General features: G+C 40.4%; 2 protein-coding genes across 3 annotated transcripts in view; both read right to left on the bottom strand.

Moving 5' to 3' along the window:
- Positions 1–26,508, bottom strand: part of PIP5K1B (phosphatidylinositol-4-phosphate 5-kinase type 1 beta) — a 307,693-nt gene that overhangs the window by 231,385 nt on the left and 49,800 nt on the right. The window contains exon 1 of one of the 2 annotated variants that reach the window (XM_080668563.1): positions 4,299–4,388. The exons of the other annotated variant lie outside the window; for it this stretch is intronic. The gene's annotated coding sequence lies outside the window, so the exon portion shown is untranslated. Of the gene's footprint in view, positions 1–4,298; positions 4,389–26,508 lie in introns of those variants that run through there. 2 annotated transcript variants of the gene reach the window in all.
- On the bottom strand, positions 8,403–10,984 carry PABIR1 (PP2A Aalpha (PPP2R1A) and B55A (PPP2R2A) interacting phosphatase regulator 1). The gene has a single exon (XM_080669079.1). The coding sequence runs from the start codon at positions 10,840–10,842 to the stop codon at positions 9,979–9,981; it is 864 nt and encodes a 287-aa protein (XP_080525205.1). The 5' UTR covers positions 10,843–10,984; the 3' UTR covers positions 8,403–9,978.

Genomic DNA, 26,508 nt, shown 5'->3' with positions numbered 1-26,508 from the left:
CACACCCCTTTCCCTGGATATCGCCCTCATCCAAAACACCATCATCCCTTACTTGGATGGCAGGAGAGCCTACCTGATCCCCTGGCTTACCCCTGCCCTTCACAGTCTGTTATCAACACAGCAAGAGTGTTCCTTTTAAAGCCCAAGACAGATCATGCCTCTCCTGTGATAAAATCCCTGCAATGGCCATCATTCAATGGCACAGAAGACCCTATGACATCTGTCTTTGCAACAATCCCCACTCCTGCCCACCTCTCTAAGCCCCCTGCAACTATGTTTTTCCTTCAATAACTCTGCTCCAGCCACCCTGATCGCCTTGCTTTTCCTCACTCTATAGACGATGTAATTGACTTATCTGTTATGTGTATTGTCACCCCTCCCTTTACTTTGTTAGAATGTAGGCAGAATAAATACTCTACAAGGGTGGGAGTCTTTGCTTTGTACACTGATATTTCCTAAAAGACTAGCCAGTGAGAGGCATATGATAGGCGCTCGAACCAAAATTGCTTAATGAATGAATTTCTAGTCTCTTGGCAAACCACCAGAGCCCAGCACTGTCACTGGATTTGTTCCACTGAGAATCTTACTACATTCCTTCCTCTTAAAAATAGTCTATGCCATTTACCCATTCATTCATCATCCACCTAAAATAAATGTTAGCAACTATAACATTTATAATATGCTGTGCACAGGTCTCAGGGATAGAAGTAAAAGGCTGAGGCTTTGGTTTTACACAGGACAGAGAGACAAGAAGTCATATAAAAATAGTTCAGCCAGTTGACAGCTTTACAGAAGAACACCATGAAACTGACCAGGGCTGGAGAGGCAGGGCCATCAGGAAAGGCTCTCCAGAAGATGCACTGCTTGGATGGAGTGAGGGAGGAAGGTTGGTAGAGACTAGGGAGAAAGGAAGGAAAGAAGAGTCGTTCCAAGCAGAGGACATAGCTTGTCAAAGCACAGCCAGTCTATAGGAGCATGCAGCCTTGGGGAACCTCAGGCAACTGAGTGTGGCTACAGTCCACAGTGCGGAAGTCAGGGGATACGTGGAGGTAGAGGGGTCTCCTCCCACTCACACTGCATGGTTCGATTTAATCTTGAAGTTCAGGGGTAGCCATGCAAATTGCATTTTAGAAACATCTGGTAACAAGTAGTGTGGTAAAATGAAGCCGTTAGAAAGACTACTTAGATAAGAGTAGAATTTTAATTAAGAGTTCGAAAACTGGTATAAATTGACTTAAAATAACTTGGCAATTATTATTATTTACCTTTTTTTATTCAGAAGACACAAAAGAAGAGAAGTTAAGAGAAAGACACTCAAAACGTCTTAAACGCATCCCGATTCAACTCCAGATTCCCAGTGAAGTAGAACAAATAGCAAACAAATGTTCATAAAGAAAACCACCATCGATGTCATTTTTTACTCCCTGGGGAGCTCATAATGATAATCCAAGAGAGGCCTCACAAAAAAAAAATCCAACCCATTCATCATCTCCCCACTCCCATTGTCTCTTGAACAGCTCATACTTTTCTTTCCAAAAGATATCAACACTCAATAGCTACTTGTCACTAGAGTTCCGGTAATCCTCCTGGCATTGCAACAGTAAAATCGTTCTTTGTCCTAAAGCAAGGAGAAGGTATTGCCTGAATCACAGGAATGGTTACCTCAACCAATCATTTTACTTTGCGAGGGCACAAAAGCTCTTTCTCAATTGTCTACTTTCACAACATGTCTTGCTAGCCAAGTCTTAGACATTAGTTTGGTTGGAAGACCATTTTAGGCAATTGGAAAAGAACCAGAACTATCCCTGGCATTGATCCAGAACTGAACTTCCTTTTTGCAGGTAAATAAAAGCAACAGGTTCTCTGTTCTCAAGTTTCAATCATACTGCCTTGGAATTTGTTAGAGTGATTTTTACCTCTCCCCAAGTATTTATTCCAGAAGTTCAAAAGGAGAAATAGAGATCTTAGGTACCAGAACCAAAGACCTATTTCTCTTTCAGGTTATCAATTGGAATTCAGAAAGTTGATGAAAAATCAAAGCACAAAACATTCTTGCCAACAATACCTGTGTGCGTGTCTGTGTGTGGGTGTGTGTGTCTGTGTGTGTGTGTGCATGTGTGTGTAATTTACAAAGTCCAATCTACCTAAGAAAAGCAAGGAGGGAAAAGTAAGAGGAAATCTAAAATGGAAGGAAAGCTAAATATGGCTCCAAGAACATAGAGCAAGGCTCATAAAATAGGTCAGAGAGGGTGTGTGTGTGTGCGTGCACACACATGTGCTTGAACATTTGGTTGTACATGTACACGACTTGACTATATGTTACCTGCCTAACTTCTCTGTTATAAAATTATTTTCTCAAACAAGCCACAAATAGAACTAAAAGTCACTTTTGAAGAGATTTTAAAAATATTTACAGAACTTCCAAAAAATGATACTAACCTTTTGGAACAAATTGTTGCTTTTGATGGTTTGTTTCAAAATGTCCAATGCTGGCACATGACACTGCGAAACGTGAAGTCTAAGCACCTACTCTAAAGTGTGTTCAAAGGGGTTTTCCTTCGGGGTCCTCTCACTCAATTGTGAAGTGTTTGTCTACGAAGTTAAAAAAAATACTAGTTTCACAAGGATTGCCCAATTGTTATGAATTTAAATCTCTACCCTCTGGGCTTATAGAGAAAGAAGGAAGGTTTCTTATTATTTAGGTAATAAAAGGCTGTAGATCATTCTTTAAATCCTGCTGTTACTTTTCCTCTAAATAAAGATACATTTTTAACTCACAGGATTTCTTAGGGAGACAATGGAATCAAAATGGTTGTTTCTGTTTCCCTAGGAAGAATGACTAAGGATACTGTACAACTCAAATATAACTAAGTATATATATGTATGTGTGTATGTATGTGCATACCAGTATGTGTGTGTGTATATATATATGTATGTATTCACACATATTAAAAAATAAACAACAATCTGAAATTTGTGGTTTGGGGATTTCTTACTTCAAATAGCAAATCAGTTAAAAAATATGTGATGCCTGATTTCCTTTTATACCACTTTAATTTTTTTACTTATTACTAAAAACAAAACAAAAAACACACACAAAAGAACAAAACCCAATCCCCCTGATAGCTTCCTCTAATATGGTAATAATATTTAAAGCCATAATTTTTATAAACATATTTGATTCCAAATGGAAATGGCAGCACTAGCAAGCTGGAAAATAGCCTTTATCTCAAATAAGAAAAATGTTTGTTCATAAGGGAAAGACAAAAGACCTAAATTCAAAAGGAAAAAAAAGTATTAGAGACTTAAGAAAATGTATTTAGTTTTCTCATCTGTTAAATGTAAATAGTCATAGCACCTACCTCACAGGGTTGTCATGAGGATTAAATGAACTCATACAAGCAAAGCACTGAAAATAGTGTCTAGAAGTGCTCAATAGATATTAGTGCTAATTATTAACAGTATTGGCAATGCCTCATGTTACTAAACCATCTTATACTTTCTCAGAAGGTAAAGCAGTCTTAAAGGGATCAGTGTTTCTCATTTGTAAAGGGAAGCTATCATCTGAAAAAGAGAGATAAGGCTTGTTCTGCATGTTCCAGAGAGCTGGACTTGAATTAGACGGTGAAAATCACAGCGGGAAATGTCTGCTCAGTATGACTCTCCAGCATCCGAAAGGGAACCTTCATGCACTCTTGGTGGGATTGTAAAATGGGACAGCCACTATGGGAAACAGTATGAGGCTCCTCAAAAATTTAATGACCAGCAATCCCACTTTTAGGTATTTATCTGAAGAAATTCAAAACACTAATTTGAAAAGACACATGCACCCCCAATTTCACTGCAGCATTATTTTCAATAGCCAACATATGGAATCAATCTAAGTGTCTAATGATAGACAAATGGATAATATTCCATATATACAAGGAAATATTATTCAGCCATAAAAAAGAATGAAATCTTGCCATTTGTGACAATGTGGATGGACCGAGAGGGTATTGTGGTAAGTGAAGTAAGTCAGACACAGAAAGGCAAATACAGGCAGTCCTCGGGTTATGTCAGACTCAACGTACGTCCTTTCATGGTTACGTCGCCATCTCCCATTTATTTATAAAAAAAAAAAAGTTCCGTCAAAATGTACATATGTGCTTTATGTTTTTTATTATTTATTTACCACAAGTAAAGGCCAGGAACTGTTATCTTTCTTTTAAAATTTTTTTACTGTTTCACTTCATTACTGCTGTGTGTGTGCTCCATGTGAGTGACGTAGGTGCTTATGTAGGTGGGTTCCGACTTACAGTGAAAATCACGATGTGGTGCTGTAGGAACGGATCTCCGACGTAACTCAAGGACCAACTGTACCACATGATTTCACTTACATGTAGGATCTAAGAAACAAATGAATATGACAGAAACTCATAGATACAGAGGACATTTTGATGGGTAGTTAGATGGGAGGGTGACCTGGGTGAAAAAGGGGATGGGATTAAGATATAAAACTTGCCAGTTACAAAAACAGTCACGGGGATGTAAAATAGAGAACAGGGAATATAGTCAATAATACTATACCAACTACCTATGGTGTCAGATGGGTACCAACTGGAGTGATCACTTTGTAAGTTATATGAATGTCTAACCACTAGGTTGTATATCTAAAACTAATATAATATTGTATGTCAACTGTAATAAAAAAATGAAAACAAAAAGATTCTCCAACATCCAAAACACTCTCCCTTATAATAGAATGCCTTGAAGGGCAGAAAGTATAATGTTACTGTGTGTGAAAGTAGGCGTTTCATCAATCAAGGATGATAAAAGATTCCTTATTGAATCCATAACATTATTGCTGTTGTTAAGGTAACCACAATGACAACCACCACCACCACAATAATGATAGTCAACACTTCTACAGAAATTGCCCCGAATTACTGTAAAGACTTTATATATAGTGACCCCTGTAATCCTTACCACGGTCATCCTTACCACAGCCACCTGGCTCCACAGTCTGTGTTCTTAACCACAATACACTGCCTACCTCCGTTTTGGAATGCTGAGCAAGTTACTTAACCTCTCTGTGCCTCTATTTCCTCATTTATAAAATGAGGCCAGTAATAGCACTTATCTCAGATGATAAAGATTAAGCGATATATTACGTTTGTTTAGCACCTAGAATAGTGCCTGAAATACAGCAAGTACTTTGCATGTAATTTTCATATAAAGGTCATTTCAACTTTTAAGAACATTTTTTTATGTGGACAACAAGTTAGGGGAGGCATAAAGAACTGTCTTGGCTATAGTGAGCAATCTGACTCAAAAATGTTTTTCCTTTTTTATTTTATCAAAAATTTTTTGAAGTCAAATTTTTTTTCTTTTTTTAAAAAAAATCAATTAAATGAAACTCAAGGCATGCTGATGTGGGACTGATTTTCTAACTAAACAAAATTAGCCATGAAAAATAAGGGCAAAACCGCTAATGCGAGCGTTCCACAGTAAGAGCAGATTCTCTGTATGCTTTGTCATGGCTGATTGAATGTAATCTCCCATAACCCACTGCTGACTTCTCTTACCATCCCCAAGACCCTGGCCCTTCATTCAATTTCACTTTCAGCAGACTCCTTAATTGCTTCACATACCTAATACTTAACCAACTCCCAAACCTAGGTCATTCCAATCCACTTCTTTAGTACCTGCAATCCAACTGCAACCTGGCACCCAATATGGCTTAATCAACCTTCTCAAAGAGGCAACATTAAAACTCTATTTCACTCAAGCTTCCAAGTCTACTCTTGCTCCGCCCTCAAATATTGTAGATTCCTCAGTAACTGGGAAATAGAAGCATTCAGATACAAATTCTCACTTTTTATATACTTTCCTCCACACTCCTAAAGTCCTGCAACAGCAAATCAATTCAAATTTGCTGATCTTTGCCTAGCTGCTCCATCCTCCATCCCTTTCCTGCTCTAAAAAATAAAAATAAATTCTTTCAGACCTCCTTTTTAAGACCAACTTGTTCTTCTATTCCCTGATGCTACCCAGAAAATGTAGGTGGACACCATCATCTGGTTGGTTTGTTGTTATGGCTACTATTCCCGTCTCCCCCCCCTCTCTCTTGGATCTTCAAACCTTTTCTACCCATCCATACACATGCCATACAACAAATAAATTTCAATCCTGTTTCCCTCATAAGCCTTGACCCTTTCCCCATTTTACTGCCAGATATCTAAGAGTGGTCTCTTGCTATAGGTATGTAACTGGCTGAACTAATAAATGCACTGGAAGGAAACCTGATACAGGTTATTCTTGATTATCATCAATCTTTTAAATATGCTTAAAGGTTCTGACATCCAACAACTGCAAATTTAGTGACCATTATTTTTTCCATTTACATTGTGTTTTAAACAAAAATAATGAAAATATGCCACAGATGTTTGTTATATATGACAAACTATACTGTAACTAAATGTTATGTGCTTTGGAACTTGTAGCACAAAGTTTATAGATTAGCAATACTAATATCCCAAAAATGTTTTTTTTTGAAGGATAATTCTTCATGATGTAAGTCCTTACATTGTGATTGGAATTATGAACAATAACATAATAATGTAAATTGTCTATATAAACTCTTAGAGACACATTTGATTTAAAACTTACTGCCTATATAGAAAAAGGAGCTTACAGAAATAAAGGTTTCTCTACGTTTCTCTATCCAGGGATGGGAAGCCTTTTTTTCTGCCAAGGGCCATTTGGATATTTATAACATCTTTTGGGGGCCATGCAAAATTATCAACTTAAAAATTAGCCTGCTGTATTTGGTCAGACATTTAATTAACTCACCCCTAATGTCTTGGCAGGGCCAGATCAAATGATTTCGCAGGCCTAACTCATGGGGCCGGACATTCCCACCCCTGCCTATACCTTCAAGGAAATGATCTGGCAAAAAGACCTAACATAGGAGAGAACATAAAGTATTTGACAAGCAATCAAGCCATTGAAGGTGGAGCACAGAAAACAAGGGGAGGAGAGGCAAGGGCAATCCCACTGGGCCTCCAGGGCCAGAATCCATACATGTTGACAGCATGACAACAGGAAGCAACCACAAAGCTTTAAAGCTGGGAGAGGGAAGGGTCAGACTTGTAATTTTAAAAGAATTGCTCAGGTTGCTATATGGAAAATAAGTGGTTAGCCAAGCAGAGCAAGGGTGAAGGGGACAAATGGGAATCAGAAGGCAGCTTCAGAAGCCTAAGAAGGAAATATCCTAGATCAGGGTGGCAGCAGAGATGAAAGAAGATTCTAGAAGAGAAAATCAGTAAGATTTGGGGAATGATTAGCTATGGGGGAAAGAAAGAAGATAGATGTAAATAACATGTTGGTTTCCTGAATTTATATACATATATACATGAAAATGTGCAATAACACATCTTGCAAAATATATACAGAATTATTGAAATTACCTACGGGAAGAGAAGATGAATTTTACATAGTAACAGACAGACTTTGAGTTTTTACTATATAGATATCTGTTTAAATATTGCTTAAGTATTTTTATAATCAGACCATTACTTCATAGTTAAATTCACATGCAATAAAAAAATAAAAATAAAGCATTTGCCTGGCTGAAAAGAATAGAAATAGCATTTTAAGGAGAAGGAACAATCTATCAGAAGGTACAAACACATGAAAGTGTGTGGCATATTTAAAGAATATCAAGTAGTCTAGTGTTTGCAGTAAGAAGGATGTGTATTGGGGCAGGATGAACAGAGGATTAAAGCTTCTAAGAGTATGGCCAGTTCATGAAAACAAAAACAAACAAACAAAAAAACCCCACATCTTCTATGTTAAATTAAAGAAAGGATTCCTTAAACTGTAGGAAATGGGGAAGCATATAGTTTTTAAGCATGAGGGTGAAAAATCAAGTTCCTATTTTAGAAAGATCACATTAAAGGCAGTGTGAAGACTGGGCCAAATGAAGGTAAGAAGATAGGCTGGCAGACCACTTCGGCCAGAACTTAAGCTACATCAGCGGCATTAGAGATATAGAAAAGAAGAGATTTGAGATTCATTTCAGAAGTACACAGGACTTGGTGATTAAGCTGGGTGTGATAGGGAAAAGAAAAAGTCAAGGATGTTTCCCAGGTTTCTAGTTTAGGAAATTAGATAGTGGTGACATCATCATTTTAGGCAATTCAGCAACAGGTTCAATGAGAAGACAATACATTTTGCTTTAGAGAAGTTGAGCTTAAAGTACCTCTGGAAGCAAGTCAAGGTGCCCAACAGGAAGTTAGATATACAGGTTTGAATTTGAAGAACAAGATCAGACATGGGTATTTGAATACTATTACCGAAAAGAGAGAATTTCAAGCCTCGACGTAATTTCACTGAATTCTTGAGGCAACTGTTAAAAGTTAACCAGTTCCATTTATTCTCATAGTTGTAAAAATTCCACATAATTGTTAAAGTCTCTGTAGGCAATAACTTTTAAAAGCCAGAGGTGCCAGATTTCCTTCCTTCCCTTCCCTTTCCTTTCCTTCCTTTCTAGTTAAGGATGATATAAGTATAATATAAAACATTTTGTTATTAAATATTTTCATATTGTCTTAACTGTAAAAGGCAAAAAAAAAAAAAATTTCACAATTCTACCTTTAACAAAACCTAAGTCAAACACTGATTTACCTGTGTGACCCTCCACTGATTTTCAATTGCAAGTCATTGACAATTAGCTGACATCCCCAAGGCATTCAACTCCAGCTGCAGTTTTAACCACAGAGGTTCCTGAAACAATTCCACAGTCCTGTTGCTGCTCACTGTCAGAAATCCGAATCACAGGGTACTTTTGTCTAACTGATGATGCCCTAGTTTGGTGGGAGGTGGAGAGGAAGGACCAGTTGGCAAGGTAACAGCCACTTCCTTCCTGAGCTGGGGAAAACTAGAAAGGTGACTGATGGGCAGAGCCAAAAAGCAGCCAAACGTTGCTCTGGCTTCTTGTTGGCAACAATGTCCACTGTGGCACAAATGGATGTTTTAAAGCATATGAATGATTGAGAGTTTTATCTGCCTGGACGCTCTGCTGAAGCTCAACAGGATTCCCCACACATTTTCTACATTTGAAAAGCATTTAAGTGTGCAAAGGTTACAAAGAATCTGGCCTCAGTCTATGTGCAGTGGGCTAAGACGGCAAGGCACGGTTCCATTTAACTTTAGTATTATAACCAAGAGATTGCACTTTCTGGTAAAAAAAAAAATTCATTTTCTGTAGAGTAGTTATATTTGTACAACTTATTAGAATTACTATTAAATTTCATTTGGAAATATTTTCTTAAATAGGTTTACTTTTATGTTTAATTTTAAATGATGTGTTGCAAATGTTTATATTTTATTCTTTTATCATTCCCCCTCCCATCCACTTCTGTACCCAGAAAATTGAATATCCAAGGATTCCTGAATAAAACAAGACAACCACTGGATTGATATAACTAACATATTTTAAAAATAGCGTAAATAGTAAGTTATTGTTCATCAAATAGAAATTAGCAATCACTAAAAATAACATTAAAAATTAGTGTGGGCATGAAGTATGGAATTTTAAAACATCAGTTTACTGCACTGATTAATTCAACATTTATATTTGCATCAGAACTTAATAACCCCATAAATAAATAGAGCTCTCAATTATTTTTAAAAAAATCAAGGGATAACATATGTATTTAGACATATTAGCAGCGTAAAGATGTATGCTTCAACACACTTATTGGGAAAACGTCTGAAAATATTACTACACTGAAGTAATCCGCAGGAACCTGACATAAAAGTTCTCTAGAATACCAACAGTTCAGGAAATTCCAAAAAAGGAAAAGGGTCAAATAGGAAATAGCCTCAAATTAATCGACAAAGTTCAGTGCTTGCTCCAACTTGATTTTTCTCTCCATTGCAAAAAAACAACAACAAAACAAAACAACCGAGTCTCAGGGATAGGTGGGTGAGTCACTTAGATGAAAGTTCATCTACTGGAATAAATGGAGAGGCCGCTTGGGCAGGTGACACCGGAGAGTCGGTGGTAGTGCTGACTTTCGCTGGTGAGTTACAAGAAGATCCAGTACTGCTGCTGTTTCCATCCAGGGTATCAGAAGATACACACACACCAGGATCTGACAGCTGTGCAACGTCAGAGGAAAGCATGTTGGTGATGCCCTGGAAAAATCTCTTTGGCTGATAATCAGTTTCCATTTCACATTTTCTTTTCAATGGTCCAAGAACACTTGGTCTAATGCAATTAATGGGACTCTGGCTTCTTCGAGTAGTAAATCGGGTCGTTGGGCTGGGAATCGGACTTGGAGGCAATCCATTGCTACTCACAAAACTTTGCAAGGATGGTGAAAAGCACTGCTTCCCAATTCCCCGGGTGGGAGATGGTGCTGGTGACACCGGAATGAAATCGATGCGCTTCGGGGAGGCGGATTTCTCCACATCGTTGTCACTCAGGCTGAAACTTTCCTCCCAGGAGTGGCTTATCTGCATTGCGTTCTGCACCTCGCGCTCGTGGACGGTCTCTCGGTTGATCAAGTCCATGCCCTCCTCCTGTTTGATCTGGTGCAATCGGCTGCTGTGCATGCGGACCGGGGAGGCTGGTAGCAGCAGGCCATGGCGGTTCGGGAACGTTGTGCTGTTGCGCCTGGCGCTCGGCGCCTCGGCCTGGAACACCGGCGAAGTGTCACTGAGGCCGTGGATCAGAGGGGCGCTATTAGACCTCCGAAGGGCCCCGCCGCCGCCACTGCCGCCGCCCTCCGCCGGGCTCCCGCCCGTACCCGGAGGCAGCTCCAGGTCTAGCTCCATCTTTTCCTGAGCCATGTCGGAGGCCAGGGAGGCGGGGCGGTGTTCAGTCAGAGAGCTAGGGCTCCCATTCCCCGCAGTCCAGGACCGCCGCAGGCGCCGCCGCCGCCACCACTGCCGCCGCCACCACCGAGAATCTGTCAGCGGTCTCGATCGTCTGCGCATGCGCCCCTCTTCGCGCAGGCGTCCTGCGAGATCTCTCGCGGCGCCGGCTTAATGCGTAAGAACTGCGCCCCAACCCCAGGGAGAGGGGCGAGAAGTGGGTGGTTTTTATGCAAATAGCTACTGAGCACAAGCTCGCTTTTACACGTTAATAAAGTTACCATACTCCGGAGTATATATTTATAAAATAAGAGCTCTGAGAGGCCCTTGGTGGCGTGGGGCTGTGGGATGTTCCGTGCATTAGCATTTGGAATAGCCCCAAACTGAAAACAGTCCAAATGTCCACAAGCACGCCAATGGATGAATACATTATACAACGGAATTCTTTACTCAACAACACGTTTGAGTTACAGTATAATGTTGAATGGAGGAAATCAAACACAGAAGAGTACAACTCTATGACTCCACTTTAATGATACACAAGAACAGCTGACATCAATCTATGGAGGTCGAAGTTAAAATAGAGGTTACCCTTGGGACTACTGACTGGAAGGAGCACAAGGAAATGTTCCATAATCTGGATCTGGCTACCCAGGTGTATACATATGTAAACACTTCCTAAACTGAATACTTGAAATGTATATGCTTTATTGTATATGAAGTTAGACCTCAAAATGCTATTGATATAAAGAAAGAGAATGGGAACTTGGAATGTAAATGGAGGAAAAGAATAAGAATGTATTTCATTGGAAGAAATACATTTTGTTCAAGCATTAACCATGAGCCTAACTTTAATGGAATGCTAAGCTTCTAAATCTCTCCGACACATAACAGTGAAAGAACAGCTACCTGGCCTTGACAGTAGAAAGACAGGAACACCCGCGTAGTACACGTACACACACACACACACACACACACACACACACACACGTACACACACACACACACACACACACACACACACACACACCTTTAGCTACATTTCACTGGGCCCCTAAACACCAATAGTCTCCAGCAGCCTCACATAAGCCCTGGATACTTGTCTGAAGCCAGTTACGGTCACCAGCAGAACCACCAGCTCTCCCTGGTCCTGTTCCGACAGAGCCCGCAAAGTTATTTCTAAGAAGGCATGAAGGAAGGAATGAAGCCCCTTTTATAGCCTTACACTTTCTCAACAGCCATCTTTGAGTTCATTAAAAAATGATTCTGCAATATTCTCCTAGCGTAATTCATTAAATGGAACAGAGTTAAATTAACACCAAAGCAGCTCAGTGGGAGCTGTTATTACACATGGGAAGAATGAGTTTGTGTTTAAGGATATGATTTTGGCCACAAAGAAATTACTTTGTGATCGTAATGGAAGAAAAACAGTGGATGATCTCAGAAACTGTTAGCAACTATTCACTCTGCAATTATGGAGAGCCCACTAAATGCAGATGCTCTCCAAAGTATTTACCCTTGAGTTGCTTGATCTAATCCTTAAAGCAACAGCATGGAATAGAAAATCAAAGCAGACATTTACAAAGGGGCTGCTGACCCCTCTCACCTTTCAACTTCTATAGCCACTAAAAATCACCACACCACTGCCATGGAGCCACCCATCATTTGGAGGAAGGATAGAGGGAGAGAGGGGCCTCGATGACCTGATGGAATATGCTCCCAGCCTAGGCCCTCAGTAAAGTTCAAGTAAACAAATTAAATTGTAGTTACTTTGTTCAATTTTTTCAAAGGAGAATATATTAAAAACTAGAGGCCTGATGCACAAAGATTCATGCAAGAATGGGCCTTCCTTCCCCTAGCTGCCAGCCTGCCTTCGCTCCAGCCGAAGCCACCTTTTCCCCTTCCCAGGCTGCCCAGAGGCCCAGGCGGCTGGGGTGGTGTGGAACGCCCCCCTGGCCGCTCAGCACCCAAGTATGCAAATTAACCTGCCAGCTTTGTTGGGTTAATTTGCATACTCACTCCTGATTGGCTGGTGGGTGTCGGGACGGTATGGTCAATTTGCATCTTACTGTTTTATTAGTGTAGATAGCCTCTAGCCCTCTCCCCTTCTACTGCCTTGTTTTTTAAATAGAATAGAAAATCTAGTTTATATCATTTGTTCCTCACTGATTTTATCCATGTTAGGCAGTGCCCATTTTTGGTGCTTTCTTTTTGGCATTGAACTTCTCCTAGGCCAAAAACCAAGGTTACAATTGGTATCCTTACATGCTTCTCTCTGCTATCTTTCCCTTGAAAGATTAGTGCATCTGGCAAGAAGGAAAAAGGGACTGATGCTCCATGGATAATGTATCAAGTTACTTTTAAACTATGCAAAAGCTGCACATCTAGTTGGATTATATACTGCAGGGCTCAATATGTGAGTGCACAAGAACTATAGCAAAAAAGTATGAAACCTGGAGTCAGACTATCATACTTCCAGCCCTGTGACCTGGGACAAGTCTGACAACCTCTCTGGGCTTCACTTTTCTCATTTAATTAGGACCAAATGATACAATGTACATAATAGGCCCAGCAAACAGTAAAGGCCCTATACAAACAGGGTTCTCTCTGAGGCTCAGTGGTTGAGCATCCACCTAGGAATCAGGAGGCCATGGTTCCATTCCATTTGATACCTGGTCAGGGCACAGGCCTGGATTTTGGGCTCGATTTCTTGGCGGGGGGGGGGGGGGGAGGGGGGACATGTAGAAGGCAGCCAATCAATGATTCTCTCTCATCATTGATGTTTCTATCTCTCTCCCTCTCTCTTCCTCTCTAAATCAATAAAAATACATTTAAAATAAAATACTCAGTGCTCTGAACATAATATGATCCCACCCACTTTCCCACCACTCTCACCAGAGGGCTTCCTTTGTTCTGTTGCTTCTAGTTTCTCTAGAAGAAAATTCGCTCTTCAGCTTCTTCCCTGAGACCATAGTGATTTTTAGAGGCATGCATTTCTGTGGTCTGAAATGTATGAACCGAAATGTTCATATGCAATCAGGTAGACAGTTTCCAGGAAGGAAAAATAAGAAAAACCATACAATTTAAAAATTTTACTCTGTAAGTCTATCTAAGTGATAGATCCCCTGGGGTAGATAGAGGTCATCAGTCACTAAAAATGTGTCTAGATCAGTGAATATCATTCCCTTCAGCTGTTTGTTAATCCCCAGCAGCAGCAGCAGCCACCCTCCCTGGCTGCACTGGACTTTTCAATTGGGACTAATCCCAGGGGTTGATTCTTATGTATTCATTTGAAACCCTGTTTTGAATGACTGCTATTGTCCTTCCTGGCATATACTAAACTGCACAGGGACACTCATTTGGCTGTGCCTGACAAGTTGAATCCAGCCTCTCTCAGAAAAATGAGAAGAATAATGAAGAAAGTAGGAAAAGATTCAAGATGCTTCAACAATTGCCATTCCTCAAGATGCGTCTTTCTCTCCACATAGCTGATACCTGGTAGGTATGTTTTGAGGAGCAGGTCCAAGGTTCCAAAGAAATTTGAACCCACTGCCCCAATTTTCAAGATTCCCAAGCTACCATATATGCATTAAGGAAATATAAAGCATGTGCTCGCTCTCTATATTTGGCTTTAGGGGGTGGCAACTGCACATCCAAGAGCCACCCAACCTCTAAGACACGTTGAGCGTGTGAGGTTTATTACTGAGAAAGGGCGGTGTATAATTTGTTCTCCTTTTGCCCATCTTTACATTAAGATGACAAGGAAAGGCAACAAAAAGAAGGAGTATTAATGGCAGGGGCACTCTAATGCCTCCTATTTTACACTAACTAATCTATCAACAGAATGACCCTGTAACGCAGTCTCCTTCTGCCTTTTTCACCTGCAGCTTAATTTGTTACCAGGAATATATGTTTGCCACTCATGGAGTTCAGCCATCTTGTTAGTTCCCACTGGTTAGGAAGTGGTATAGGTTTTCCTCTTGACTCTCCTTTTGAAAACGAAAAGTCTAAGACATTAGGCTTCCTCGGTCCTTACAATTAAGACACTTTGTCACCATCATACAATAGCAGCTTACATTTACTAAGGGCAGATGTGCCAGGTATCCTTGCAAGTACTGTGTATATATCAATTATTTCATTTCTATACCATCTCTAGGATTACTATCCCTATTTTATAGACGAGGAAAAGGAGGAACAGAGACATGAACTAAGTTGCCTGAGGTGACATAACCAGGTAGGTGGTAGAAGAATTAAAAGGTTTGGCTTCAGAGGCTGAGCTCTTAATCACTACCCTCTGCTGCCTCTCATGAAATACACTTGGGTTCCTCAAACCTACCATGCTCATGGTGCTCCAGGTTACCTTTGAATAACACTGATGGGGTTGACATGTACAGGGTAATGATCATGCTTACCAGGAAGACAGATGAAGGGCATATATAATTTCATGGACTTCCACATACATCGCGGTTACACAATTAAGCAAGTAATAATAAATGCCCTATCTTCCCCAAAGCAATCATGAAAACAAGTGCTAATGATTAGAAACAAGTGCAGAATGTGAGATCTGTAAGGGAATTTAGAAATCACCTACACTTTTATCCGCCAGGAAACTGAGGTTCAGACAGAGCCAGTGAGTGATTTCTTCAAGGTCAAAAAGGCGTCTAGGACAGAATCGGGGTGCTTTATTAAATTAGTAGGGATTCCTTCCTAACATTTGCTTACCTTTCACTTTAAACTCTCTCTCTATAAGCAAAAGCACCCACTGTCATGGTTTTAACTCTGACCGATGTGCTAATGTCTCTGAGATTTATATCCTTAGATAGGGCTGACCTATCTCCTCTAGACTGTCATAAATAACTACCTATTAGACATTCCCACTGTTTATTCCATAGGTCCTTCAAACTCCTCCATGAACAAATTCTCTTCTATGGCACATCTACTACTTCTCCAGAGAATGAATTACACAACAATCTCTTAAGACAACCACATCAAAACTCAACATATTCTCGATCTCTCCTCTCCTTCATAGCTCCCACATAACCCATCACTAAATCTCTTCAACTTTACCTGCTTAACATCTGACATCCGTCTCTTCCTTTCCATCTCTATTACCAAACATTCTATCTGCTCCCAGCTATTTCCTTAACTTCATATGAGTCTTGCTCATTTTAGGATGACTCCAATCCTACCCAATGTGCATAAATGTTGCCAGAGAAAATGCTTAAAAATAATCTCATCAGGGTAGCCCCTCTGCCTTTTGCTAAGATTCTTTCATTAACGTTCCCCAGTAGGGCAGGAGGACAGAGTACAGAGAGGAAGGCAGACTGAAAAGAATAAGGGCAGAAATGGGGGGTGAGGGGAGTGGCTAATCCTAACATCTCCACAAAGCTCTAGTCCCTTTGAATAAGTGCTACAATATAGTATTTAGGAACTTAACTTCTGCATTTATGTTCTTGGGGGATCAAGTTACTTACCCTCCTTGAGATTCAGTTTCCTCATCTAAAAAGTGAGGATGATAGTCTCCTCTGTTAAATGATGTAAACATTAATTGAGATAATTGTTAGGTCTGATCAAATAATTGAATTGATACCCCTCCCCCAGGAACAGGCTTTTCAAGTCATTTCACTATGGACATTCCCTTTGCTGAGACCACATTTCAGTTGTGGTGACCACATTCCATTATCTCCCCTCCTGGTATGCATCAAGAAGTCTCCGCCCAGAAAAAAGCCCGCCAAAAGTCCTTTAAAAGCCGCTGACTCCCATCACTGGGTGCTGGAGCCATCCAGTCTCAGCCACCCGATGATCAAATAAATTCGTAATCCCTCACCATCCTGGCCTCGTGCATTCCTCCTTTGGCGACCTAACAGTAATATTCATGACATGAGCATTTAGAACACAGCCAGACATGAGATTTCTCAAAACAGATACTGGAACCACAACCAGTACATCTTATTTAACTAGACTGTTATCTCACTTTTCTTTTTTGTTCCTAGCCAGCTTCTTATCCAGTATTTATTGAGCACCACAACTATAGGCAATTCAATCTGAAGGCTGAATAAATCCCAGTGACACAGCTTCTCCACTAGAACCCTGAGATTTTGAATTCCTTTATGCCCCAAAGGGGCCAAATCTGTTATGATTACATCTCTATGGAGGGTATTATAAAGGTGAAAAAGACCCAAGGGAAGTTGAGAGTCCAGAAAGGAAGCTGCACATTATTAACTTTAATAGAGGCTGGATTTTGTGTCCTCAGCCCTTAGTAAGCATCAGAATCATCTGTGAAATTTTGAAAAGCAAACACAACAGAGCCCCAATATAGAGATTCCCACTCAATAGGCTGGGCACAAATTGCTGGCATTTTTCTTTTTAAAAAATTGTCCAAGTGACCCTGACGTGCTCCAGAGGTTGCAAACTCCTGGGGTAACAAACGTAAGTACTTATTAAAGTCCTAACAGTTCAGACGATGAAGAGACCTCTTTCAACTGAGTGAAGGGAGGAGCAGATGGTTTATGAAGAACCCTTGATGTGAAGCACCCAAGGGAGTCCATTTTAACCTGATTTGGAGCACAAGAAGTCATGTTACCAATAGTACTAGTTGAGTAAGACCTTAGAGTGAAAATTTTTGTTTTTCTGTTATCTGGAATTCTTTCTATCATTGTTTTGAACCCAAGAAGTTAGAACCTCAATAAGTTGGAAAGGACTGATGACCAAAGGCCAGGAAAGAGAGGAGGACTTGCCTCCCTCTCCAGGAGATGAGATATTTTGCCTGCAGAAGGCCCCTGCCAAGGGAAGAGAGAGCTGAAATGAAGTTGCAGGCTTTGCCAACTATATGGTACCTGACATTTGAGAGACCAGCTTTAAAAGAGATTTAAAGTGACACTAGGAAATGTTTATTGCCTAAGAGTGAGGAGAAAGTTTCCTGGTTTTCATCCAGTACCAGAAGTTGACCTTCCCACTGAATAAAATTACAGGGAGAGGCAAAAAAAAAAAAAAAAAAAAAGAGAGAGTTCTGATTATATCCCAAGAGTGCTGCTTGTTACACATAGAGTGCTTGTCAAATGTGGCAGAATGCTGAAGAAAATAAGGACTGTGAGACAGCCAAGATGGGGCAGAATAAGTGGAAGTTACACTCCCCTCCTCCCAGGATCAAACTAGAATTACAACTAAATTATAGAACAATCAACATGAATAACCAACCAACAAAGACTAGCTGGAGAGAAGTCTTATCACCCAGGATTCACAGAAGAAGCCACATAAAAACTGGTTAGAAGTGTGGAAACCAAAAAGGGCTGATCCCCCACCCACATGTGGTGGTGGAGAATCCGGAGGGATATCTCAGCTGCAAAGGTTAGCCCTGAGGATCATGAGATCTCAACCCCATAAAGGGCTCCTCAGACTGAAGCACCAGAGTCAGGAAGAGGATCTCACATGATATCAGGCATTGAAAATAAGCAGAGATATATATATTTTTTCCACCAGAAAGAGATGGGAGTCCACTAGAAACCCAGGCACCCTCCTAAGGGCCAATGCACAAAACCTTGTTCACAGCAACTCACCCTGGGAAGGCAGCTCAGAGCAGACTGGAGACATACAGGGCAAGATTGGGTACTGTGTCTAGAGGGCTAGAGGGACAGCACCATTGCCCCAGGCGAGTGGCGGCTGGCCTTGGTGAACCCTGAAACTCTTGTTGAGTGGCCTGAGGCCCACCACTGGCACTGAGCCTGAATCTGTATGAACCTGGTGAACACCCTGTACCTGGTAACTCACTGAGAAACTCCCTCACATAACTTGTGTACCTCCAGAGGCTCTTTGAATAACTAAGCCTAATAGGCAGCTGGCAAGTGGAGGCAAATCTCGAGGTGCCCTGAGCCTTTGCTGCCCTGGCCCCTGGCTCTGTACTGATGTTAAGCTGTCCTTGGTATGCAGCTTGACCCCTCCCAAGTGTTCCCAGCTCCCAGCAGAAACAGCCACAATCTGTGGATTGCTTTGTAACTCTTAACTGGTAGCCCAGGACTGGTCACATCTGACATTGACCTGCATCAGAGTTCCTCCCAAGAGGCCCCAGAACCAATACACCAAGAGGCAGGCTTCAAACCCCATCGGAACACAACCCAATTAGCTCTACAAATGGCACAATTAAGAAATATTTCTCAAGGTACCAGACCCTCCTGGGGCAAATTCCGCTTCATGGGGTCAGACCTGCACAACAGCTCATACACTGTGGTCACGGTCAATCCTCACAGCTAGCCAGACCCAGGATCAACCCCATCCACAACCAGGCCAATAGCAATCAAGACTCAACTACAACAAAAGGGCTCACATAACCCACACCAGGGACATTCCTGGAGCATCTAGCTCAGGCCATCAGAGAGACTGCACCACTGAGCCCCATAGGACACCTACTACACAAGGCCACCACATCAAGACGGAAGACATGGCATATCTACCTAATACACAAATGGTTAAAAAATGGAGGCAGCCAGACAGACCCTGCTTTGAAAAGCTTGGTTAACTCAAATTGAGAAAACATTTTTCAAGTTCTGACTAGGTGCCAAATGCTTTCGCATAAACTGAGAGGAAACTAAGGCCTAAAATGTCATCATGATGGTTCACTGAATGGTTCTAAGGACACGATTTCCTTACACTTTGTTCTTTCCTGAAAAGTGGCTAGTGGTAAGAGAAGAAATACTGATGACACGAAAGAAAAGACATTGAGACAGAAAGCCTTGGAGTGGGGCGAGGAGATGGAATTAAGGGCACAAGTAATAGGTTATAAATACTTGTTTGTTGAAAGTCAATAAAATAACCTTTAGCTTTAGAACAGCCAAATATGAGGAATTTACTTTATTCTTCTTTTCGTGTATATTAGCTAGTTAGTTTCACAGTGCTGCTTATGTTTAATCAGCTCCATCACTACCAACAGAAAAACTCCCAACTTTCTTCAGCAAAAATGAAGGGGAAATGCAATGAATGCTATTACTTCTAGAACATCTAGCAGATCTGGCAGCCAGACAGAATATAAGCTAGGAAAAAACAACAACAACACACACACACACACACACAGCCAACAGCATAAGTGACAGTGAAAGCCTGTCCCATTTTTCCTAATTTGCTTTTGAATCTGTAAAACTTACTAGTGAAGACTCAATCTTAATGATGTGTCTAAGAACAGAAAGATTTCCTTGGCTAAAAAGAATTCTCCACATGCTGCAGAATTCAGAAGGAAGAATGCACTGGGGATCATGTAGACAACCACCAATTCCCTTTGAAGATGGGCCTGCAAGCTTTTAATGTTTAAAATAACCATTTTCAATTTAAAAAATAAGATGGGGGAAATTTGGATGCGTTATTGGGTATGAACAAGTAGTACATTTAATTAAGCAAAGTTTTCTTCATTTGTTCACTTTTCCCAACAGGGTGACCCGTCACCAACTCCTAGAGGCACTGCTTTACCACTAAGAGCCTAGCAAGTTCCCTGGTTCATTATCAGCACCAGGGGTTCCAACTGAAATGCTTCCAAAGGCCAGAGATAGATGGAGTGATAGCACCAAGTGAAAGAGTATGTGCACGTAGCTGACTGAGGAGTCCCTGAGCATGCGCAGGAGACAGCCAGCTCCGTTCCAGCCTCTGTTGCTCTTGCATAAAAGGACACTGTTCATTGCTGGAGCTTCTACGTTTTCAAGAAAGGTTGAAGATCCAGGCTTGTGAAAATGTGGACTCTTGCAATTCATAGGTGTCAAATTTAAAAAAATTAAGAAGCTAACGCATTAAGCAGGCCTGATCAAAAGGGTATAAAAGCTGGCTTAGGCTCAAGCTCTAGACTCCTGAGAACCCATTCCTTTCTCTCCTTACTATAGAGTCTCAGCCTTTTCCTCCCAGGATTGTCATCCCTTTTTTCTTTCCAAAATGTCCTTTGTCATTTTTATTTATGATTCAACCAGTGGCCACATGCTGAGCAGGCAGCAGCCTGCGTTATAGGTGACAGAATGCCCCGCAGTGCTTTGCTTGGGGCCTGCTTTATGTCACGTGCGTGTGAATGCCGGTGGGTGATACCTTTGAAACCTCTCCTAGTGGATGATGTATACATCCAGTTCTTCCTTTCTTCCCACCTGTATCCCTGCCAGCAGCATGATTACTAGCCAGACATCTGACTTCTCATGTTGTTTCTAATAATTTTCCTGTTGATTCTCTATTTTCTAGGTATGCACTTAAAATATCTACAAATAATACTACGTTTGCAACTTCCACTCTAATGTTTATATCTGTTATCTCCTGGCTGGTACTTTCTGAGTCAGGTTTATAAAAGTGAGCATTCTTATCATACATTAAATTTCAACTGGAATGCTTCTTGTGTTTCACAAGATATCATGCTGGTTTGGCATGAGACCATAGATTTAAAATAAAGCAAAAGACATAACTAATTCTACTTATTCTAAATGCATCAAGTTTTGTTTGTTTTTAATCAGGAATGTGTGTTGGATAATTTTTTCTCTTATCATAGATTGATTTGTTGTTGTTGTTGTTGTTAATCCTTACCCTAGGATATTTTTCCATTGATTTTTTTTTTTTTTTGAGAGAGTGGAAGGGATGGGGAGAGACACACAGAGAGAAACATTGATGTGAGAGAGACACATCGACTGGTTGCCTCCCGCACATGCACCATCTAGGCTGGGGATTGAGCTGGAGATCGAGCCTGCAACTGAGGTACGTGCCCTTGACCAGAATCGAACCCTCGACCCTTCAGTCCAAGGGCCCATACTCTAACCATTGAGCCTAACTGGCTAGGACCATGTTTTCCATATTAACGAATACAGATTTATTTACATCTTCAATTTCAATGGCTGTAAAGCATGGTTACACTATGACTTTCTTACTTAAATTCCTGACAATAGGGGATAGGTAGACAGGTTAATTTTTAAAAATGATTTCTAACAATGCTGTGTTGAACATTATGTCACATTTTGCATGCTCACATCCAGTTGTACTTGTAGGACAGATTAGTAAAAGTAGAAGTGCTAGTCAAACAGGTACATTTAAGAACTTTTTTTGCTTGTAAAAATGTCTATATTTCTTATATTAAAAGAACAGCAAAGAACAAAATAAAGATTTCCTGCAATCCATTATGCAGTGTTAGCTTCTGTTAACATTTTGTTAATTATATATCCACCAAGTCAGTGCACACTTGTTTTATCAACCATAAATGAGACTATATTATACACTAGATTGCAACTTACTTACCATATCATGCTGTCTTTTCCTGCACAGCATCAATCTATATCACTATAAGATATACAATGGATGAAAGAACCATGCTTTGATTATTTTTCTGAGGGAAATTTGAAATGTTTCCAAGTGTTTGCTATTCTAAACAATGCTACAATAAATATTATCCTTATTTTTTTGCCCATTGTTCAATTATTTCTTTAGGCTAAATTCCCAGAGGTAGGACTGCTAGATCAGGGGCTATGAACCTCAAGGCTTCTGATGAACACTTCGCCCTTGAGAAAGTCTACATCAATCGACATTCCCAACAGAGTCCAAGTATTTCTTCTTCATATCCACATCCACTTCAACCTCAGAATATTGTGCTTCTTAGAAACAGACAATAAAAATGTGGCTTTTTTTTTTTTTTTTTTTGCATTTTCAAAATTATTGACAAACCGGGCATGTTTTTGATGTTTTTTTTTTGGCCCTTTACAGTAAGTTAGTAAAATCACTTTGTATGATCTATTCCCTCTCTATAAACAAAACAGCCATATAAATTATATTTCTTTCTTAAAGCCTTAGGTCCTATTTTGCTAGAGGATTTTTAAAAAGAAAAAGAAAAACATGCCTTGCATTTTTAGAAATAGCTCTGGTGCTCTTGCTGGAATTTTGCTTTAAGTTTATTCCAAGTAAGGAAGAACAACCACTTTCTCCATGCTGTATCAACACAAATATGTACATCATCATAAAATGTTTTGCTAGAGCGGATAATTCAGAATAGCACAGGTACACCCCTGGCTTTTCAGGACAGCATAAGAATTTTAATAAATATTTCATTATAATATAGCCTCAGCTCTAACTTTTCCATAGAACAGACTTTCCAGAGGCAAGTTCTGTTTCATCACAATGCCAACATCTGTTATCTTTGAAGCATTAAAATTTAGGAGCGCAATCTTTCTCAGAGCTTTCATTTTTATTTTTTTAAGCACTTTCATTTAAAAATAACTACCCATTATGAACAATTGTGATTGATTTCCTATGGAGCAAAACATGGGGAACATTCACATTTTTAAAAAATAGCTAAGAAGAAATGACCTGCAAGTGAATTCAAGATAATGAGCAGTGATTGTAGCATTCTATCAAAGCATTCTGATTTAAATGTTTAAAGACAATATTCGGAATACATATTCCAAAAGGCAGTGAATTTACGTGGCCCTTCTCCACCTTAAAAAAAAAAGTTCTAGTTTTATTTAAAAATGCACATGCCAAACATGTAAGATGCTCCAGCGTTTGTTTGTTTGTTTGTTTTTGTTTGTTTGTTTTTAATAACTATCATTAAAGAGATCCAGGTAATTACAATTCGAACTGTACAATCAATTTTGGGGGATACATTGATGTTAGTGATGAAGGAATCACATAATAAAGGTGAGGGCAAGACAAAATGTACTTTATCGAGCATAACTAGAACAAATTTTCTGTCTTTTTCGCATTATTATTGTTTTGATAAAAGATCTGCCTGAACTTGGAATGCTTGATAGAATGCATAAAATAACATTATAGCATTAAATGAAAGTATAAAAATCTAGTAAAAGAAATGTATATTCCTAAAGCATTCAGTAAAAAGATACTAAACTTCTAAAGTCCTATAATAGTACTTTGATAAAAGAATGTTTACTTCTATACAAATATAGCAACTTCAAGAGACAAATCTTATCCTCCCAACACATTCACTAAAGTACAGGTCTTCAAATACAACGGATTCCAACATCTAGTGTAAGAGATGATTAAAACAACAGGTTAAGAAAATAAGATGATATGAAGAAATTGAAAGGCCATTCCAGCCATGGCCGGTGTAGCTCAGAGGTCAGAGCGTCGGCCTGAGCACCAAAGGCTCTTGGGTTCAATTCCCCACAAGGGCATATACCTGGGTTTCGGGTTCGCTCCCCACTCCCAGTTGTGGGCTCTTGTGGGAAGCAACCAGTAGATGTCAGAACATCGATGTCTCTGGCTCTCTCTCCCTCTCTCCTTCCCCCTTTCCCTCCCTTCCTTCCTCTCTCTGAAAAAGCAAGGGGAAAAATATCCTCAGGTGAGGATTAACAAAAAGAAAGAAAAAAGCCATTCCATGTAATTAATAGTACTGTGAATTCACCCACAATGATGGGCTTAACTGACTAATGATTCCCAGAAATAACTCACTATTTAGCTCCTGAACGCAATGAAAAATGACCACTGTGGAGAGTGTGTATTATTGAAACCATGTAAATCCCATTAAACAGCAGCACCCTTAAAGAGAAGCAAGTGAAGCTGGGAAGGTGTGACACCTCCTGAAAGCCTGCCGAAAACAAAGGTGATGATGACAAAAGAGGCTGGGGCAGGGGTGTGCCGAAAAACAGAAGGGCTATCTGTCAGAGGAGAAAGCAGAGAAAATCAGAGTGTCTCCAGCATTTCCAGAAGAGATGGTGCCTTGACCCAAATGCTTTGAGAACTCTCATCTGGCAGACACACCCGTGGTCAGTGAGCCGGGCTGATTCGCTGGGTCGGCATCCTCTGTTGAAACCAGCCCTTTAAAGCATTCATCTGCATTCGCTCTGACTCCTCATCCTCACACAGGAGACCGTGTCATGTTGACAGGGGAACTGAAGAAAGTTTACCGATTCATGGGAGGAAAACACGAGGTTCCTACCTCATTGCCGTAAGGATCCATCATGTTGCGTGGTTTCCATGCTGAACATACATTGATAAGGTGACATTTTTCTTCATCAGTCTCTGATGGCTTTGAGTAAGACCACTCAATTCACCAGGGTTTAATCAGCCTTGCAAAATGATGGCTACAGTTTATAAACCTACTAAGCTGCAAATCACCATTTAAAAACAAAAATCATTTGACAATTTCTCTAAGCCAACAGCATTATGTCAAAAATGCTCGGTAGGAGCTATGCAGAGACCTTGAATGTTTATCCAGGCTCCTGTAATACCATGCTTGTCGTCATCAACAGCTGACATTTACGTGCTTTTTATGTCAGGCCCTGTCCTAGGCATTCTATTTATGGTATCTCATTTAAAACAAAAAGCCATGAGGTAGCTAGTGCTGTCTTCATTGTTTTACTAAACAGGGCATCAAGGCACAGAAAGGTCAATGTTTTGCTTCATCACATTCCCACATGAATGTCACATTCCAGTCATACGGAAATACGTGCACGTCTTGCAAATGCTGTATGCTTTGGCACACCCATGTTTCTTTGTAGACTATTGGCTTTGCCCAGAACTGTTCAACGTTTTAACTGACCATCTCCTATTGATTCTTCAAGACTCAGTGTAGGGAGGGCCTCATCTGAGAAAACTTTCTAGACACCCTAACTTTCCTAAGAAAAGTTAGATGCTCCCTCTTCGGTGCTCATGGATGTACCCACTCACACACAGCATAAGAATTTTAAGAGTCCATTTGTGAGTCTGTTCTCTCCCCCCACCACCAGGCTACAGGCTTTCTTGTGGGCAATGCCAGGATCACTGAGTAAGGTCTCAGTCATTCACTGAACAACTCCAGGGGTGCCATTCATATCGACTACAAAGAGGCATAAATGGCCACTCCTGGAGTTGTGCAATATGGCAGCTCTAAGGATAGCATCCCATTGCCTTCCAGAGAATTCGACACAGAGTATGCACTCATAACCATTTCTAAGCGACTGACTGGTTGAGACAGATCTCACCATAAATGTGAAATGGAGGTTAACCAGTGAGGTCTCCCAACCAGTTTATTAGCCTCCAAACCAGGGGTGGGCAAACTTTTTGACTCGAGGGCCACAGTGGGTTCTTAAACTGGACCGGAGGGCCGGAACAAAAGCATGGATGGAGTGTTTGTGTGAACTAATATAAATTCAAAGTAAAGGAGCGGAGGGGAGAGCAAGAGAACCCTCCGCTCTTTCGGCTCCGCGGGTCGGATAGAACAGCCCAACGGGCCGGATCCGGCCCGCGGGCTGTAGTTTGCCCACGGCTGCTCCAAACCAACACTTCATAAGGTAAAGTCTAAATGACACTGTCAACCTAAAGAAGGGCTAGAAAATCCCAGCCTGGTCTCCTCTACACCAGCTTCTTGTACAGTTCCTCTAAATGCTAAAAGTGAATTTCAATTTCCCTCTATGCCTCTGATAATGACATAATAATCTGCAAATGGATGTGGCATTTTCACCAGAGATGCAAATAATTATAGTGAGAGGCAGTTATATACATCTACCCAAAGAGTTAACTGAAATGCAAATTAATACAGTCCAATTTTTCTATTTTAATGAGCATGTTCCCAAGGACATTATGATTCTATATTCGGAAAAACAACATTCCACAACTTTCAACCACCTGCTCAGCAGAGAGAAAAAAATACACACTGAACGTTGGCAAAATTTATTATATCTCTGATTAGAGATTTTTAAAAAATGTTCAGGC

Source organism: Plecotus auritus, assembly GCF_963455305.1.
Source record: "Plecotus auritus genome assembly, chromosome: 5".
Taxonomy (NCBI): domain Eukaryota; kingdom Metazoa; phylum Chordata; class Mammalia; order Chiroptera; family Vespertilionidae; genus Plecotus; species Plecotus auritus.
The sequence above is the reverse complement of the archived record's forward strand: the minus strand, read 5'-3'. Positions and strand labels throughout refer to the sequence as shown.